Here is a 13119-nt window from a genome sequence, read left to right as displayed (position 1 = left end):
ATAGTATGTGTGAATATATAAAGTGTTTTTCCTCTTCACATTGTGCTCGAAGAGGAAGAACACTTTATATATTCACACATACACATTGTGCTCGAAGAGGAAGAACACTTTATATATTCACACATACTATCACAGCACAAGAAAACAAATTTGAACTTACTGGTGATGAGAGGAATTAACGACATCAGAGTCAGGGCGGCTGGGTGGTCTAGTGGAGTAAGTCTCCGGTACTGGTAAAGTACCGTAAAGTAAAAGTGGTAACATTTTTAACATTTTTGTGTACAGTGAGATCGCGCCGACACATGGTTGTAAGAGAACAGAAACGGACCGATGTATTTGTATGAGTCCTTGTATGATAGGGAGGGGAGGGCACGAATTGTGTGCCGAAGTATATTTTTATCGACAAGTACTAATCATGTTATGGATTCTGCGTTGAAAAGGCGAAACAACCAAATAAGTACGCTTATATTTTACAGGATAATCCATCGTAACCGTTGGACGGTCGCAATGTCACATGCAGATCGACATGCCGCAGGGATATCTTCATGGAGTGGTGAACTATGTTCAAATTACATTACTTCGCAAAGGATGTTAGAAACTCCCATCAACCGGGAGAAGGAACTGTTACGCACAACTCGCAGCTTCATAGTTACCTCGAATCTGGGATACTATTTCCATGTATTTAATATTTCAGAGGGTATAAAAATAATCCTCAACGTCGATGTCAATAATTGTTTCATATATCCATAGTAACATGAATAAAGTGTTCCAATATTATATATAATCATTTTTTGAAATCCTTTTCACTAGTAAAATAGCATCGAACATAAAATTATTTCATTATTGTCAGTAGAGTTGTGTGTAAAAAGCGATGTACAATTTTAGAATGATTTCGATACCCACGTCGAAGAATAGTCATGCAAGGTCGTAGCGATGCTACATAAAACGCGAACACAACGATTCGTACCCGTTTTGTTTCAATCGTATTTTTCGAACATATTTCCAAATATCTACAAATGGTGAATGGTGATATTTTATGAAATCATTTTGAAAATACTTCGTGCTGTGTAAAACTAATATTGCGCGATACGTTTTAATGTATATGGGACATTCTTTTACAACCGAACACCTTCGCGACCGACACATTTTTGATTCAGCTGAAATTTTTTTTGACGGCTTCTATACCGAAAAAATAAGGATACGTATCCGAGGATTTTTCATTTCACATATTTCGTAAGATAGAGGGGATCGAAAATTTGATAATTTGGTGTTTTTTGGCTTGGAAGACTCACTGTCAAAAATTCATAACGCTGGTTCTATTTGAGCTGGAAAGTTCGTTTTTTCCATCTCAAAGCTAATAAAATGAACTTTATTACAACAATTCTTTCATTAACGATTATTACGAAATTTATACTGTTATAAACAATTAATATGTTTTAATCGATCTTTAACAATTGCCCCAACCTCGTAGCGAGTTCTTAGCACAACCATCGCATTCTACGTCAAATTATTTATCCATAACGTATTTTGAATTAATGGAGAAATTATTATCACTGGAGGAAAAGAATTAATTGATCTAGCGCGGCACGTCACATCGGCGCGCGAGTTCCATTGCACGCCTCATCATCTTGCCTCGTATCGTTTTCCTCTGTAACATAAATGATTCCTCTATATTTTTAATTGAATAATATTATTCATTAGCATATAAGACTTTATAAAAAATTTAACAAAAAAATAATAAAATAAAAAATATTCTTGTGGCAAATAAAAAATTAATTTACCAAGATTTTAATACATTATGATTATTCAATAAGCACCTCGTTCTGCATTACGTCTCACAATATTTACATTCGCTTTTAGTATGTATAGTATTTTTCGTTTAAAAATTTGTACAACCGTTTTTTGGTTGTCACAATGAGAATTGCTTTGCTTCCAATTCTTTAAGAGAGGTTGGAATCACACAAATTTTCAAGAATAAATGTAAATATTGTACGACGTACTGCAGGACGAGGTACTTATTAACTAAAAATAATGTATTGAAATCTTAATGAATTGATTTTTTATTTGACACAATAATATTTTGTATTTGATCATTTTTTGTTACATTTTTTATAAAGTCTTATTCGCTATTAAATATTATTATTCAATCGAGAATATACAGTCATCATTTATATTACAGAGGAAAACGACACGAGGCAAGATAATGAGGCGTGTAATGGAACCCGTGCGCCGATGTGACGTCCCGCGCTGGATAAATTAATTTTTTCCTACAGTAATAATAATTTCTCCATCAAATGAAAATGCGTTATTAATAGATAATTTGACGTAGAATACGACGGTCGTGCTGAGAACTCGCTACGAGGTGAAGGCAATTGTTAAAAATCGATTAAAACATATTAATCATTTTTAACAATATAAATTTTGGAATAATCGTGAATGAAAGAATTGTTGTATCAAAATTCATTTTATTAGCTTTGGGTTGAAAAAACGAACTTTTCAACTCAAACAGAACCGGTGTTATGAATTTTTGAAAATGAAATGACTCTCCATGCCAAAAAACACCAAATTGTCAAATTTTCCATCCCCTCTATGTTAGGAAATATGTAAAATAAAAAAATCCTCGAATACGTATTCCTATTTTTTTGATATAGAACCCGTGAAAAAATTTTAAGCTACATCAAAATTACGTCGGTCGATTTTTATCTAAGTCTTTTCGATTCATCAAAAAATGACCCATATTTAAGGGTGTTTCACGGAACACGAAATTGAATTTGCTATATTCACCGTAAAACTATCAAAATAATCAGTTCGGTCGTGATGCAGTCGCTACACGCATGATGTCATCATTCGCATGCAAAATTCGAGTCAGTCCTGTTGGTATGGTTACCGACTCAGAATCAGGCCTTTTACTAACCGCGTTTTGTCTAATATTGTGTTGCGCTACTCCCCGGTGGAGAGTACCACCTTCGAATGGTTTGGAATCGAGGAAACTTACGCAGAGGGCGCTTCGATCGATTACAACATTTAGATCCAGGTCAGCGGCACCTTAAGCGCTCGAAATTTTCACAACATGTTGACATATGCTTGGTTTGCCGTCAAATTGATCGAAGAAAAGATCATATTTCCAGATATGAACGGAATATACTTTCCTCTGTTGCTTTTGAAATAATATTATCAGAGCGAAAACGTTGCATCTATAAAATGTGCATGGTGTAAAGAAAATTTACGTTTTTCGTGATTTTACGTTAACTACCATCCGAATAGATGCAACGGCTGTACAGATTATGACAGTGATAGTGACTAATAAGCCATTGTAAACCAAGATAAATTGTGAACATTTGTAATGTTTTGTAATAAATCAGTTTTCAATAACGAAAAATGATAGCTTTACAATCGACTGATTTTTCAGGTTAATTTACAAAATTATTGACGAACAAACGTGTGCTGTCGGGAAGCAAAAGAAAAGAAATATGAGTGAAACAGAAAATTAATCGTGGTCGCGATCGAACCCGGATCGCTCGTTTGGGAGTCGGGGGCACTGTTTTTAGTCAAGCCGCCTCAATGATACTGAGCGTAACGGAGCAAGTGAATGAATAGCACTACGCTTTTGAAATCGGTTTTTCTTGAAAACAGTTTCGAGTGAGGTGGCAGCACCTTCCGCCTGTAGTTTTCTATGAAGTACTTTTTTTTACCCCAAAAGCGGTTTGTCATCCTTGACCCCCATCTGGCGATTTCTCCTTGTTGGTACACTCATAGTTCAGGACAAGTTTAAAATTTGAGGTCTCAGTTTCGGATATCAAAATTTTTTCAAAGATAAATACTCACCGTGGAACTTCTTCGTTGAGCGTAGATTCTTATAACCAACACTTCTGAAGAGGTGGCAGTTTTCCTTGATGAAACCGTTTCCCAGAAGTTTAGAAGCCACTGATTACGCCGTAGGCTTCCATAGTTGACATGACAAGGTAAAAAATCCACAATGAAAACAAAAAGATGGACGTAAGGTATTTTGGCACCAGAGGTCCACCCAGTTCACCACCGATGTTTTTAGCTCTCCTCAATAGAAGAACGATGATAACGAAGCAAGCCTCGGTGCAGAACAGTGTCACGGAGAAAGCCAGACTGAAGCAGAAATTTAAAACAAAAGACTGTTGAGCTCATACAAGTATAATAGTCTGACAAATTGAAAAACAAATTCTGTAGGGCAATTTTTCGATTGTTCAATTATATACTCATGGGTTTTAAGGGTGAGAAATTTTTTTTTCTTGGATATGGACAATTTTACCTAAAATTAGCCAAGAAGTAACCTTGTATGTTTTTACTTCATTTTTTCTTACGTGTAATATATTGTTATAAAGGGTGAAATGACTTCTTGTTTTCCTCTTTTTCTGATCTACTAGTCGCTATATTAATACCCATTAGGTCACTAAAGCATATTGAGACCATATTGTTTGAGCATAGCTCAATTACTTAAAGACCTATAGTATTTGTAGGAAGAGTGCAGCTACAGTACACTACTTTACTTACGAACGTGCTCGGACGCCCATGTGATGATATATAAAGTCGTGCTATATTAATCTAGATTAATTTCGTTCGTCGACATGGGTCAGGTATGAGATTTGTTTTCTATTATATGTATATAACGATGTTTCGGTCGGACTGTCCGCCAACCATCTTCAGGCTTGAACAAAAAAAATTTTTCCTTTTTTTTTTCCCCCCAAACTTTAAAAATTAAAATAAATAAATACATAAATAACCAATAAATAAACAATACACATTATCTACTTAATTTAACATGAGAAATCTTATTATAATGAATATTTAAAGATTTTTGTGTACATAACGATTTATAAATTGTATGTCACAACCCGTGAAGGTTACTCTACATTTTTAAACGTTAATATTAAACAATAATTAATATAATATCACAGATATTAATGCTATGATTGTACAACGAACCTTTATAAAAGTTTTTACTAAGAATTTGGAAACGGATTGAATGGATTAATTCAGATTACTTACATTAATATTGACATTCTACAGGCGAAGTTCTTATTGTCAGCGCCATTTCGGAGGAAGTGATTAGTACCGGTCAATACACAGTTATACGATTGATTCATGATCAGTGACAACAAGATTCAAATTGTTAAAGCGGTAAATTATGAACTAAATTATATCTTGTTACAGTTGACTAAGATGTTGAATAACAGTTTTGCGATTACATTTTATATTGTTGTTTCTGCAAATGTTTATCATTTCTTTCATGTTTCTTTTATAGCTATTACTCTCTGTGGTAATCACTGATGCATGATCAAAGTCAAACTTGTAACCCAGCCTTAACGTATGTGATGCAAGAGCACAACTGTCTGGATTGCTACATTTGATTTTTGATTTATGTCCAGTAATTCTGTTTTTTAGGTGTTAAGATGTTTGCCCAATGTATATGTTATCACAATTTCCGCAATCGATACGGTAGATGCTATCAATAGTATTGGCAATTGGAATTTCAGATCTTAAAGAAGTACATAACCGTTGGGTGCTATTTGTGATCTTAATGTTACATTTATTGCTACATCGTGTAGAATTTTTTTAATTTCAGGTGAAAAGCTTTCCACATATTTTTTTGTTTAAGCCTGAAGGTGGTTGGCGGACAGTCCGATCGAAACGTTGTTATGTACATATAATAATAAACAAATTTCATACCTGACCCATGTTGACGAACGAAATTAATCTAACCATACCTTGGTCACGAAATTATAATTATCTATATTAATTTATATATCACTACATGGACGTCCGAGCATATCCGTAGGTAATGTAGGTATCCATGTAATTTAGCTGTACTCCATCTGCCTTCAAACGGCATGGTTTCAATATTCTATAGCGACGAAATTGACATTAATATAATTATCAAAGCATACCAAACATAGATTTCCAATACGAAGTGATAAGAAGAATTGTCGACAGTGTAGTCAGGGTAACTAAGTGGTCGAATGGTGTAAGTCTTCGGCATAGCATCCCTAGATGCCAGATTCGATTCTCGGCTCCACTGTTGATTTTCTTATCTCCAATATGTTTGAAATTAATTCTGTAGTCGTTATAGATAGAAAATACATAAGATTCACCAGGAACAGATGTGAACAAATGAATAACGTTACTGCGCCAACTTGGATCATTATAAAAAAGCAGTCCATTTTCTGACTGAAATAGAGAAACACGTGTCAGTGATAAGAGCATTTTCCTTTTAGATTTATTTCGTTCCTGTTTAAATACTGTATTTCTGCTGACTGACTTGTTTATTTATTTAGCTGCAAGCTGCGATTTCACGATTGCTATATTTGGTATCAGAAACGTAATTTTTGAACTTTTTAAGTGATGCAATTCAGTGCACTCTTACACGTGATACAGATCAGTGCCGGATTTACACATTTCCCAAGGATAGGCTGTTAAATTTTTGCCGCCCCCTACCTCTCCAAATGTCAGTTCCTGTATTATTTCTGCAATCCAATAATTTGGTTGAAATCGCACGGGTAATAGTTTTTGGGTATATGTATTTCTAAGCTAATCAAAGCTCAATCATACACCAGGAAAATCTCTTGAAAGTATACATATAACGCGCATGCGCCGAATAATTTAATCTCATTGTTCGGTGAAATCGCGCCGCGGTGATGTTTTCATCTACTGAGCAAGGCGCCAACGTACACAAAATGAAACAAAAGCTGTAATTCTCTGGCGCGTAAAGCCGTGGATTGAGGTTATGCTGCTGTTTATTTTTACGTAGCGTGAATTGTCTAAGAAGAATAGTATCGTTCAGCAATACCGTGGTCGATTTCGGAAGATATTCAACCGACGCAATAGAGAATTTAACGAAAAAGCTAATATCAAATGATACAGAAATTGGGTGTTACTTATTAAAAGACGAAATCTGAATATTCAACGTGAAATGTCATTAACAAGTGGGAGTCTGGACAAACAGAGGTAGGTAAGTCAAAACAATGTTTATTGTGAACAGATTCTTTATTTACATAAAATTAAAAATAAATGGATGGTCGAGACCCAGTAGAAGGTAGTTCCAGAGTAGATTCGTTACGCTGCAGTGCTCCAGAAGTCAGTAATTAGTGCCGATGAACATGAAATAAATAAAAGAAACGAGTAACAAGGAATGAAGAAATTATTCATCTTAAACACGAAGCTTAGGAGGACAAAGAGTAGCAATTAACAGAAAACGTACCCGACGCAATACTCACGAAAACCCTCGCCGACATCATTGATTAGTTGACAAAGTTTTTACAGCTCCATCAATGTTCCGTTAACAAAGAGGGTTCACCAGATATCCAAGAATAAAAAGAGAAAAAGAACAACAGTTAATATTACAGTGTAAATCATGCTATTAATGAAATATTAGGAAACAAAACAATAACTTACAAGACAATCGTTCGATAACACTGGGAGACCAATCTCCACTCTTCTGATCACCCCTCGTCTGGCCATTGGTTGCCTTTCAAAAAGTGCTCAAAATGCCCTCCAGTAGCTGCAGCGCAGTAACCGAGCCGGTCGTAGAAGGCATTTGTCGTGTTGGATATGATATCCGGAGACAGGTTCTGCAGGATGTCCAAGATCCTAGCTTGCAGTGCGGCAAGGTCTTCAATCCTACCTTGGGCATACTGGACATTTTTCAAATGGCCCCACAAGCCGTAGTCCAAGGGAGCGAGATCAGGTGAACGGGCTGGCCACTCGACCTCCGGGCTTGCCCTACCAATCCAGCGTCCAGGGAATTGTTGGTCGAGGTAATCACTCACCGCACATGCGAAGTGCGGTGGGACTCCATCCTGCTGAAACCAAACAGGTTCGCCCTAAACACAGAAAATGATACATTACTTGTAGTAAGCATAAAATTATTCATTTTAAAATCATACGCACTCTGCTAATAATAACGCCAGCTCTACATGATAAAATACACTCACGATTTCTTCTTCAATCAGCCTAAGAGCCGGTACGATCCTCTCTCTCAGCAACCAGAGGTACTTCTCGCCGTTGAGGTTTCCATCAATAAAAAATGGCCCAATAAGCCGATTGCCAATCGCGCCAAGCCAGACGTTGAGCTTCAACGGGTACTGCGTGCCCGCCTGAATGAACAGACGAGGGTTGTTTCGACACCAGGCTCTGGTGTTCTGCCTGTTCGGTTTCCCGACAAGTATCACCGTACTTTCAGCAGAGAAACAAATGCGACTCAACAAGCCCTCGTCTGCGTTCAGACGTTCCATCATCTCTTGGCTGAAGCGAAGACGACTATCGTTATCACCAGCCAAGAGTTCTTGATGGACTTGAAACTTGTACGATCTGTACTTAGCTTCACGCAATACTCTTCTGACCGACGCGCTAGATATTTCTAAGTCCTGAGCGATGCGGCTGATCGGCTTGAATAGATCCTCTTCGACAGTCAAGCAGATGTCCAGCTTGGTATCCCAGCTCAGCTAACGGTTTGGTTGAGAGATTTTCCTGGTCCTCTCGTCGACACTACCCGATTTTTCAAATTTTAGCACCAGATTCCTGATGGTCGTTAACGAGGGTGTCGGTCGATCCGGGTGTGTGACGGCGAAATGGTCCCGATTTTTCCGGTAAGACAGGCCCTGGTAATGATGTTTCACCAACTCCACTTTTTTCTGCACAGAAAACTTGTAATCACGCATTTTTTATCTAATGAACATGATGAATAAATTCACAAAATGATCGAGGTGATTGCCAGACACGTGGTTAAAGTCGCGCGATCTTTTTGCAAAGTGGTCAATTTACGCGGGCGGGGTTGTTTATATTCGCGAGTGGGAAAATTACGAAACTGTAGAGGAAGATGATTGTATCGGCTGATACCAGTCGCGAGCGTTGCCCTCATCCAATCAAATTCTGGTATCACCAGAATCGTGGTTTTCGCGCCCTCCCAGTGTCGCTGCTATGCACAAAATTAGGATACGAACTATCTGGTTAAATACCACGTGGTGATCTGTCTCTGAGTTTCAATTCTAGAAATCGATGTCCCTCTACATCATTACGTAGGAAAACAAGGAAATAGTTTCGCGATGTGATGGGCGATGTTTATTCACCTCGTATTCAGCGGTTCAGGTGAACGAATTTCAGTAACCTCGCGATCATACCGTGACATTCGCGATCATATTGTGAATTTGCTATTCGAAGAATTTTGTTCATTTCGGAAAAATATGGACTATGAAAAAACTCCACAATACAAATTCAATAGATGGTATTCACAAAAGCAATACGTCAAACGACATCTAAAGATCAGTAATTTGTGATTGTGATTTTTGAGCATTAAGCCAGGTGATGTCTGGTGGCAATGCGTCTCATTAACAATTTATGTTTTGTGCATTTGATTGGAAATTATTTGTATTCAAAAATACCAAAAGATCCTGTCTGATAATAATAGCTTCTAATATTTTCAGGTACGAAATAATTCATTGTCAAAGCGGGACTAAATTTGTCAGGCATGGAAGCATGTAGGTAAATTTCTAATTACGTGATCTTTGACAATGACAATATTTTAACATGGATTCAATGATGAAATTCGTTTTTTTTCAGCAGGCTCGAAGCTTGAACTTTGATTAACACGAGGAAAATTATGCCTTACCTGATGGTCAGTTTAGGTGGCAAGGATCCTGGTTTCTCGAGCGGTGCAATCATTAAAACCATCGAATCTGGTTGTTTCGTCAGACATCAGGTGCCAGAGTGAATTTTATCAGGCCATCGCCACCTTCTTAACATCAGTTGAGGCAAAATTGAAGAGCGGGATATACTACAGATCATAATGGCTGAATATCCCATCAATCTACTTTGATCGAGCCAATAGCGATAAGTTTGTTACTTAACCGTTGCTGCCAATTCATTCTACCGAGGAATCATTCTGTGCACCATTGTAATTTAAGCATTATTATTGACTAGCATTGTTTTTCAAACTTTATACCATTTGATTTGGTATCTTATTTTAAAGCTTACTTTCACTCTCTTTGGCATTGAATTCAGATAAATAGTTTTTCAAGTCCTCAATTAGATTGTAGGGTTGAATTTTGCTAGGCAAACTGAATCAATCTAAATCTAGAACTGTTGAATAAGTTCAGTTAAAAATGTCTTTAAATTCAATCTTACACTTTTTATAGGGTCCTACCTTAAGACTGAAAGCTTGTAAATCTCCATGTACCGCAATTATTTCTGCATTTCATGTTAGCATTATCTGGAGCAAAAAAAATCCCATTTTGAGATTGAAAATGAAACCTGAAACACTGAGTTATTCGATAGCACGAATTGAAAACCAAGAATTTTATAATGGTTTCTGCAACAAAGGGACTCTTTCCAAATATCCGTTTCAGAAGGTAACGTTCGGAGGACTATGAACAAGATATTGCATCGGATTACATTATTCAGAAAAAATCTTCATGAACTTCGTTGAAAATTAGATATTCATTTATTTTGATGGAACATGGGACACAATCTTGAATCCGATAAGACAATATCCTCGTAATAATGTTGTGACATTACGCTAAAACATGATTGTCCTTGAAGCTATTTGTGACGTTAGGGCGCATTTTGAGAAAGTTGATTTTCAACTTGTGTCACAGGCTGTGATCTACGTTTCTGAGTTCTAGGCTTCCGATTAGATTTTCTTTGTTTCGAACCATACTAACATGAAATACAGAAATCATTTTCATAAATCTAATATTACTTGAATTTTTAATTTTAGCATTAGGTTCCCTTCATTTATTCAATCGAACATCATTGAAAATTTGCGAAATAAATTCTGGTAATTCGATCGGAAATTTCAAATAGTAGTAGCAATAATTTGTTAATCGGAAAAAATACATTGACTATCGACTATTCGTAAATATTGTTGAACTATTTTCAAGAAAAAAAAGATTCACAGTTTCGTTACAGATAGTGAGATATTTGAATTTCTTGAACGCTCAGTTCAATGTCTCATTTTCGAGAGTGATAAAATTCAATATTATCGCCTGAAATCACAAAAGAGTGAGAAAGTTGCTTAGTTGCTTGAAAATGGCGATGATCTTTGTACGTCTGACAAATTGAATCGGCAGATAACAGTAAATATCAGAGATGTAATTATTTTGGCCATATCACCTGTTGATTGAAAAAAATTCCATTGTTACTTCTACTGTACGAAATAATAAAAATGATTAAATAAAGTGTTCGCACCTACCTGCTGCGTTTCTTTCAAGCACCCAACATTTAAACAGATTTCTCATTTTAGTTGAATAAAGCCAATTTTCAAAGAGCATTAGCATCAACTTTCCGAGTCACTACCTTGACTGTTTGAGATTCTAACCTCAAAAATTTGTATGAACTACAACGCTGCCAGAAACAGAGTTTGACAACTGAAACTTGGAGTGGCCAGCCTGCCCGAGCAGCCGATAAAACTCGCGCATGCGCATTATATGTATAGTTTCAAGAGATTGTCCCGGTATGACTAATGAGACGGGGTAATGTATGCTACTCACACAATAACGTACATTCGGTCAACATAATCAAATAAACTTTATTGCGCTTACAAATAGTTCAAAAATAATAAATCCAACTAAGGTATGAAAGTTTCTTACAATACCTTTTTGCGCGATTTTTTGTTGGCAAAATCATCAATGATATCGTCGTAAGTAATCTTATTCATTAATTCCGACTCTATGCACAAAAGAGTTGAAGCATTTAATTTTTCTTGACTTAAGGTCGATCTCAGACAGTTTTTTACCCTTTTCAGGTAAGAAAAGCATCTTTCACCTCAATAATTCGTCGCTGGAGTACATAGTGCCATACGCAGAGCTATGTCCAAGTTGGGATAAACGTTCTGCAAACTCTGTTTTTGCAGAAACGAAGACAAACTTTCTAATGATGCAGAATCTGGTTTTACAAATATTCTTTCCGAAGAAATCTTGCTTTGAATATGTATACATTCCTGAACTACGACAGACTCTAAGTCATTAGAGTAAATTTTCTCCAAGAAAAGAGCTTTTCTCGTAAGCATCGACGATGACAATCCACTCATTTTGGTCAGAAATGAAAACTTTTCATTGAACTTGTTATATGCCTCCTGCCTTTTTTTTAATTCGGATATGAGTCCATCGATGACGACGAGAAATGTGAACCCTAAAAGTACCACTCGCGGTCATTCTCATTTCTTCATCGGGTGTTTCGTCATAATTTTTTTTTTCTCTTTGGTTGTCTTTTTCCCATGTCTTTTGTGTACTCCTTCGAAACGCTTAATCCCATCACCTTACCTTCGAAATACTTGAAATTTTTTCGTTGATCTCATAAAGATTCATAAAGATCAGCTACAGTAATCAAATCTACGGTAGAAGCCTGAATTTGAACACTGAGACCAGTGTAATTTTTGACTTTATAACACCACACCTGCCGCAACCGTGATCCATCGGTTGGCAGGGCTCTTTTAAACAATTTACGAAAGTTTTCTGATTTATTGGGCACTAGCTAGTATAAATACTAACGAAACTTGTCGGCTAGCGAGAGCAAGAGAAATGAGTCTAGTTGGTGGGACCAAGATTTTGCAGAGTCAAAGAAATACCAAGGATCACATGCTGCAGAATAAAAGCGTAACAATTAACTTACGTTTATGCTGACAGTTAACGAATAATTCCTTTTGTCTCGTCCTTCAAATGATATTGTTACAGGCGTCTTTCCTTCTCGTTGGATGATTTTACAAAATGCAGGCCTCGGGGTAGCCGGATTTGCTCTGACAAATACTCTCGTTCGATATGCTCACACACACACGCTAGATATGACCAACTATAATTTTATATAACTAACATACGGATTACAATGAATCGAGTTTCACAGATCGAGATCGTTCTATACGGGTCAAGTGTCAGGCGTAGACTCGCTGGCGGGCCCTTCGTCAAACTTGCCACCTCGAAATTACGAGAGTGGGGCAAGGACTCGAGTGGGGTGATTCCTAGCGCCATATTAGATGAAAGACTTTTGACAAAATGTGACGTACTCACTGTAATTGTCGTAACGCGCGACACTTGAATATCGTCGATAGGCTTTACTTGAGTGAACGAGTTGAGGACGATATTTTCCTGTCTCAATACTTAC

General features: G+C 36.8%; 1 protein-coding gene across 3 annotated transcripts in view; it reads right to left on the bottom strand.

Moving 5' to 3' along the window:
- LOC124183578 (sodium/calcium exchanger 1) overlaps positions 1-13119 on the bottom strand; it is a 1216563-nt gene that overhangs the window by 96342 nt on the left and 1107102 nt on the right. For 2 of the 3 annotated variants that reach the window (XM_046572225.1, XM_046572226.1), the window contains one exon: positions 3826-4119. In XM_046572225.1, coding sequence (XP_046428181.1) covers positions 3915-4119 — 205 coding nt within the window. In that variant the 3' untranslated portion in view covers positions 3826-3914. Of the gene's footprint in view, positions 1-3825; positions 4120-13119 lie in introns of those variants that run through there. The other variant, XM_046572227.1, reaches the window with a different exon arrangement.

This window comes from Neodiprion fabricii, chromosome 5 (assembly GCF_021155785.1).
Source record: "Neodiprion fabricii isolate iyNeoFabr1 chromosome 5, iyNeoFabr1.1, whole genome shotgun sequence".
In the NCBI taxonomy this organism is placed as follows: domain Eukaryota; kingdom Metazoa; phylum Arthropoda; class Insecta; order Hymenoptera; family Diprionidae; genus Neodiprion; species Neodiprion fabricii.
The sequence above is the reverse complement of the archived record's forward strand: the minus strand, read 5'-3'. Positions and strand labels throughout refer to the sequence as shown.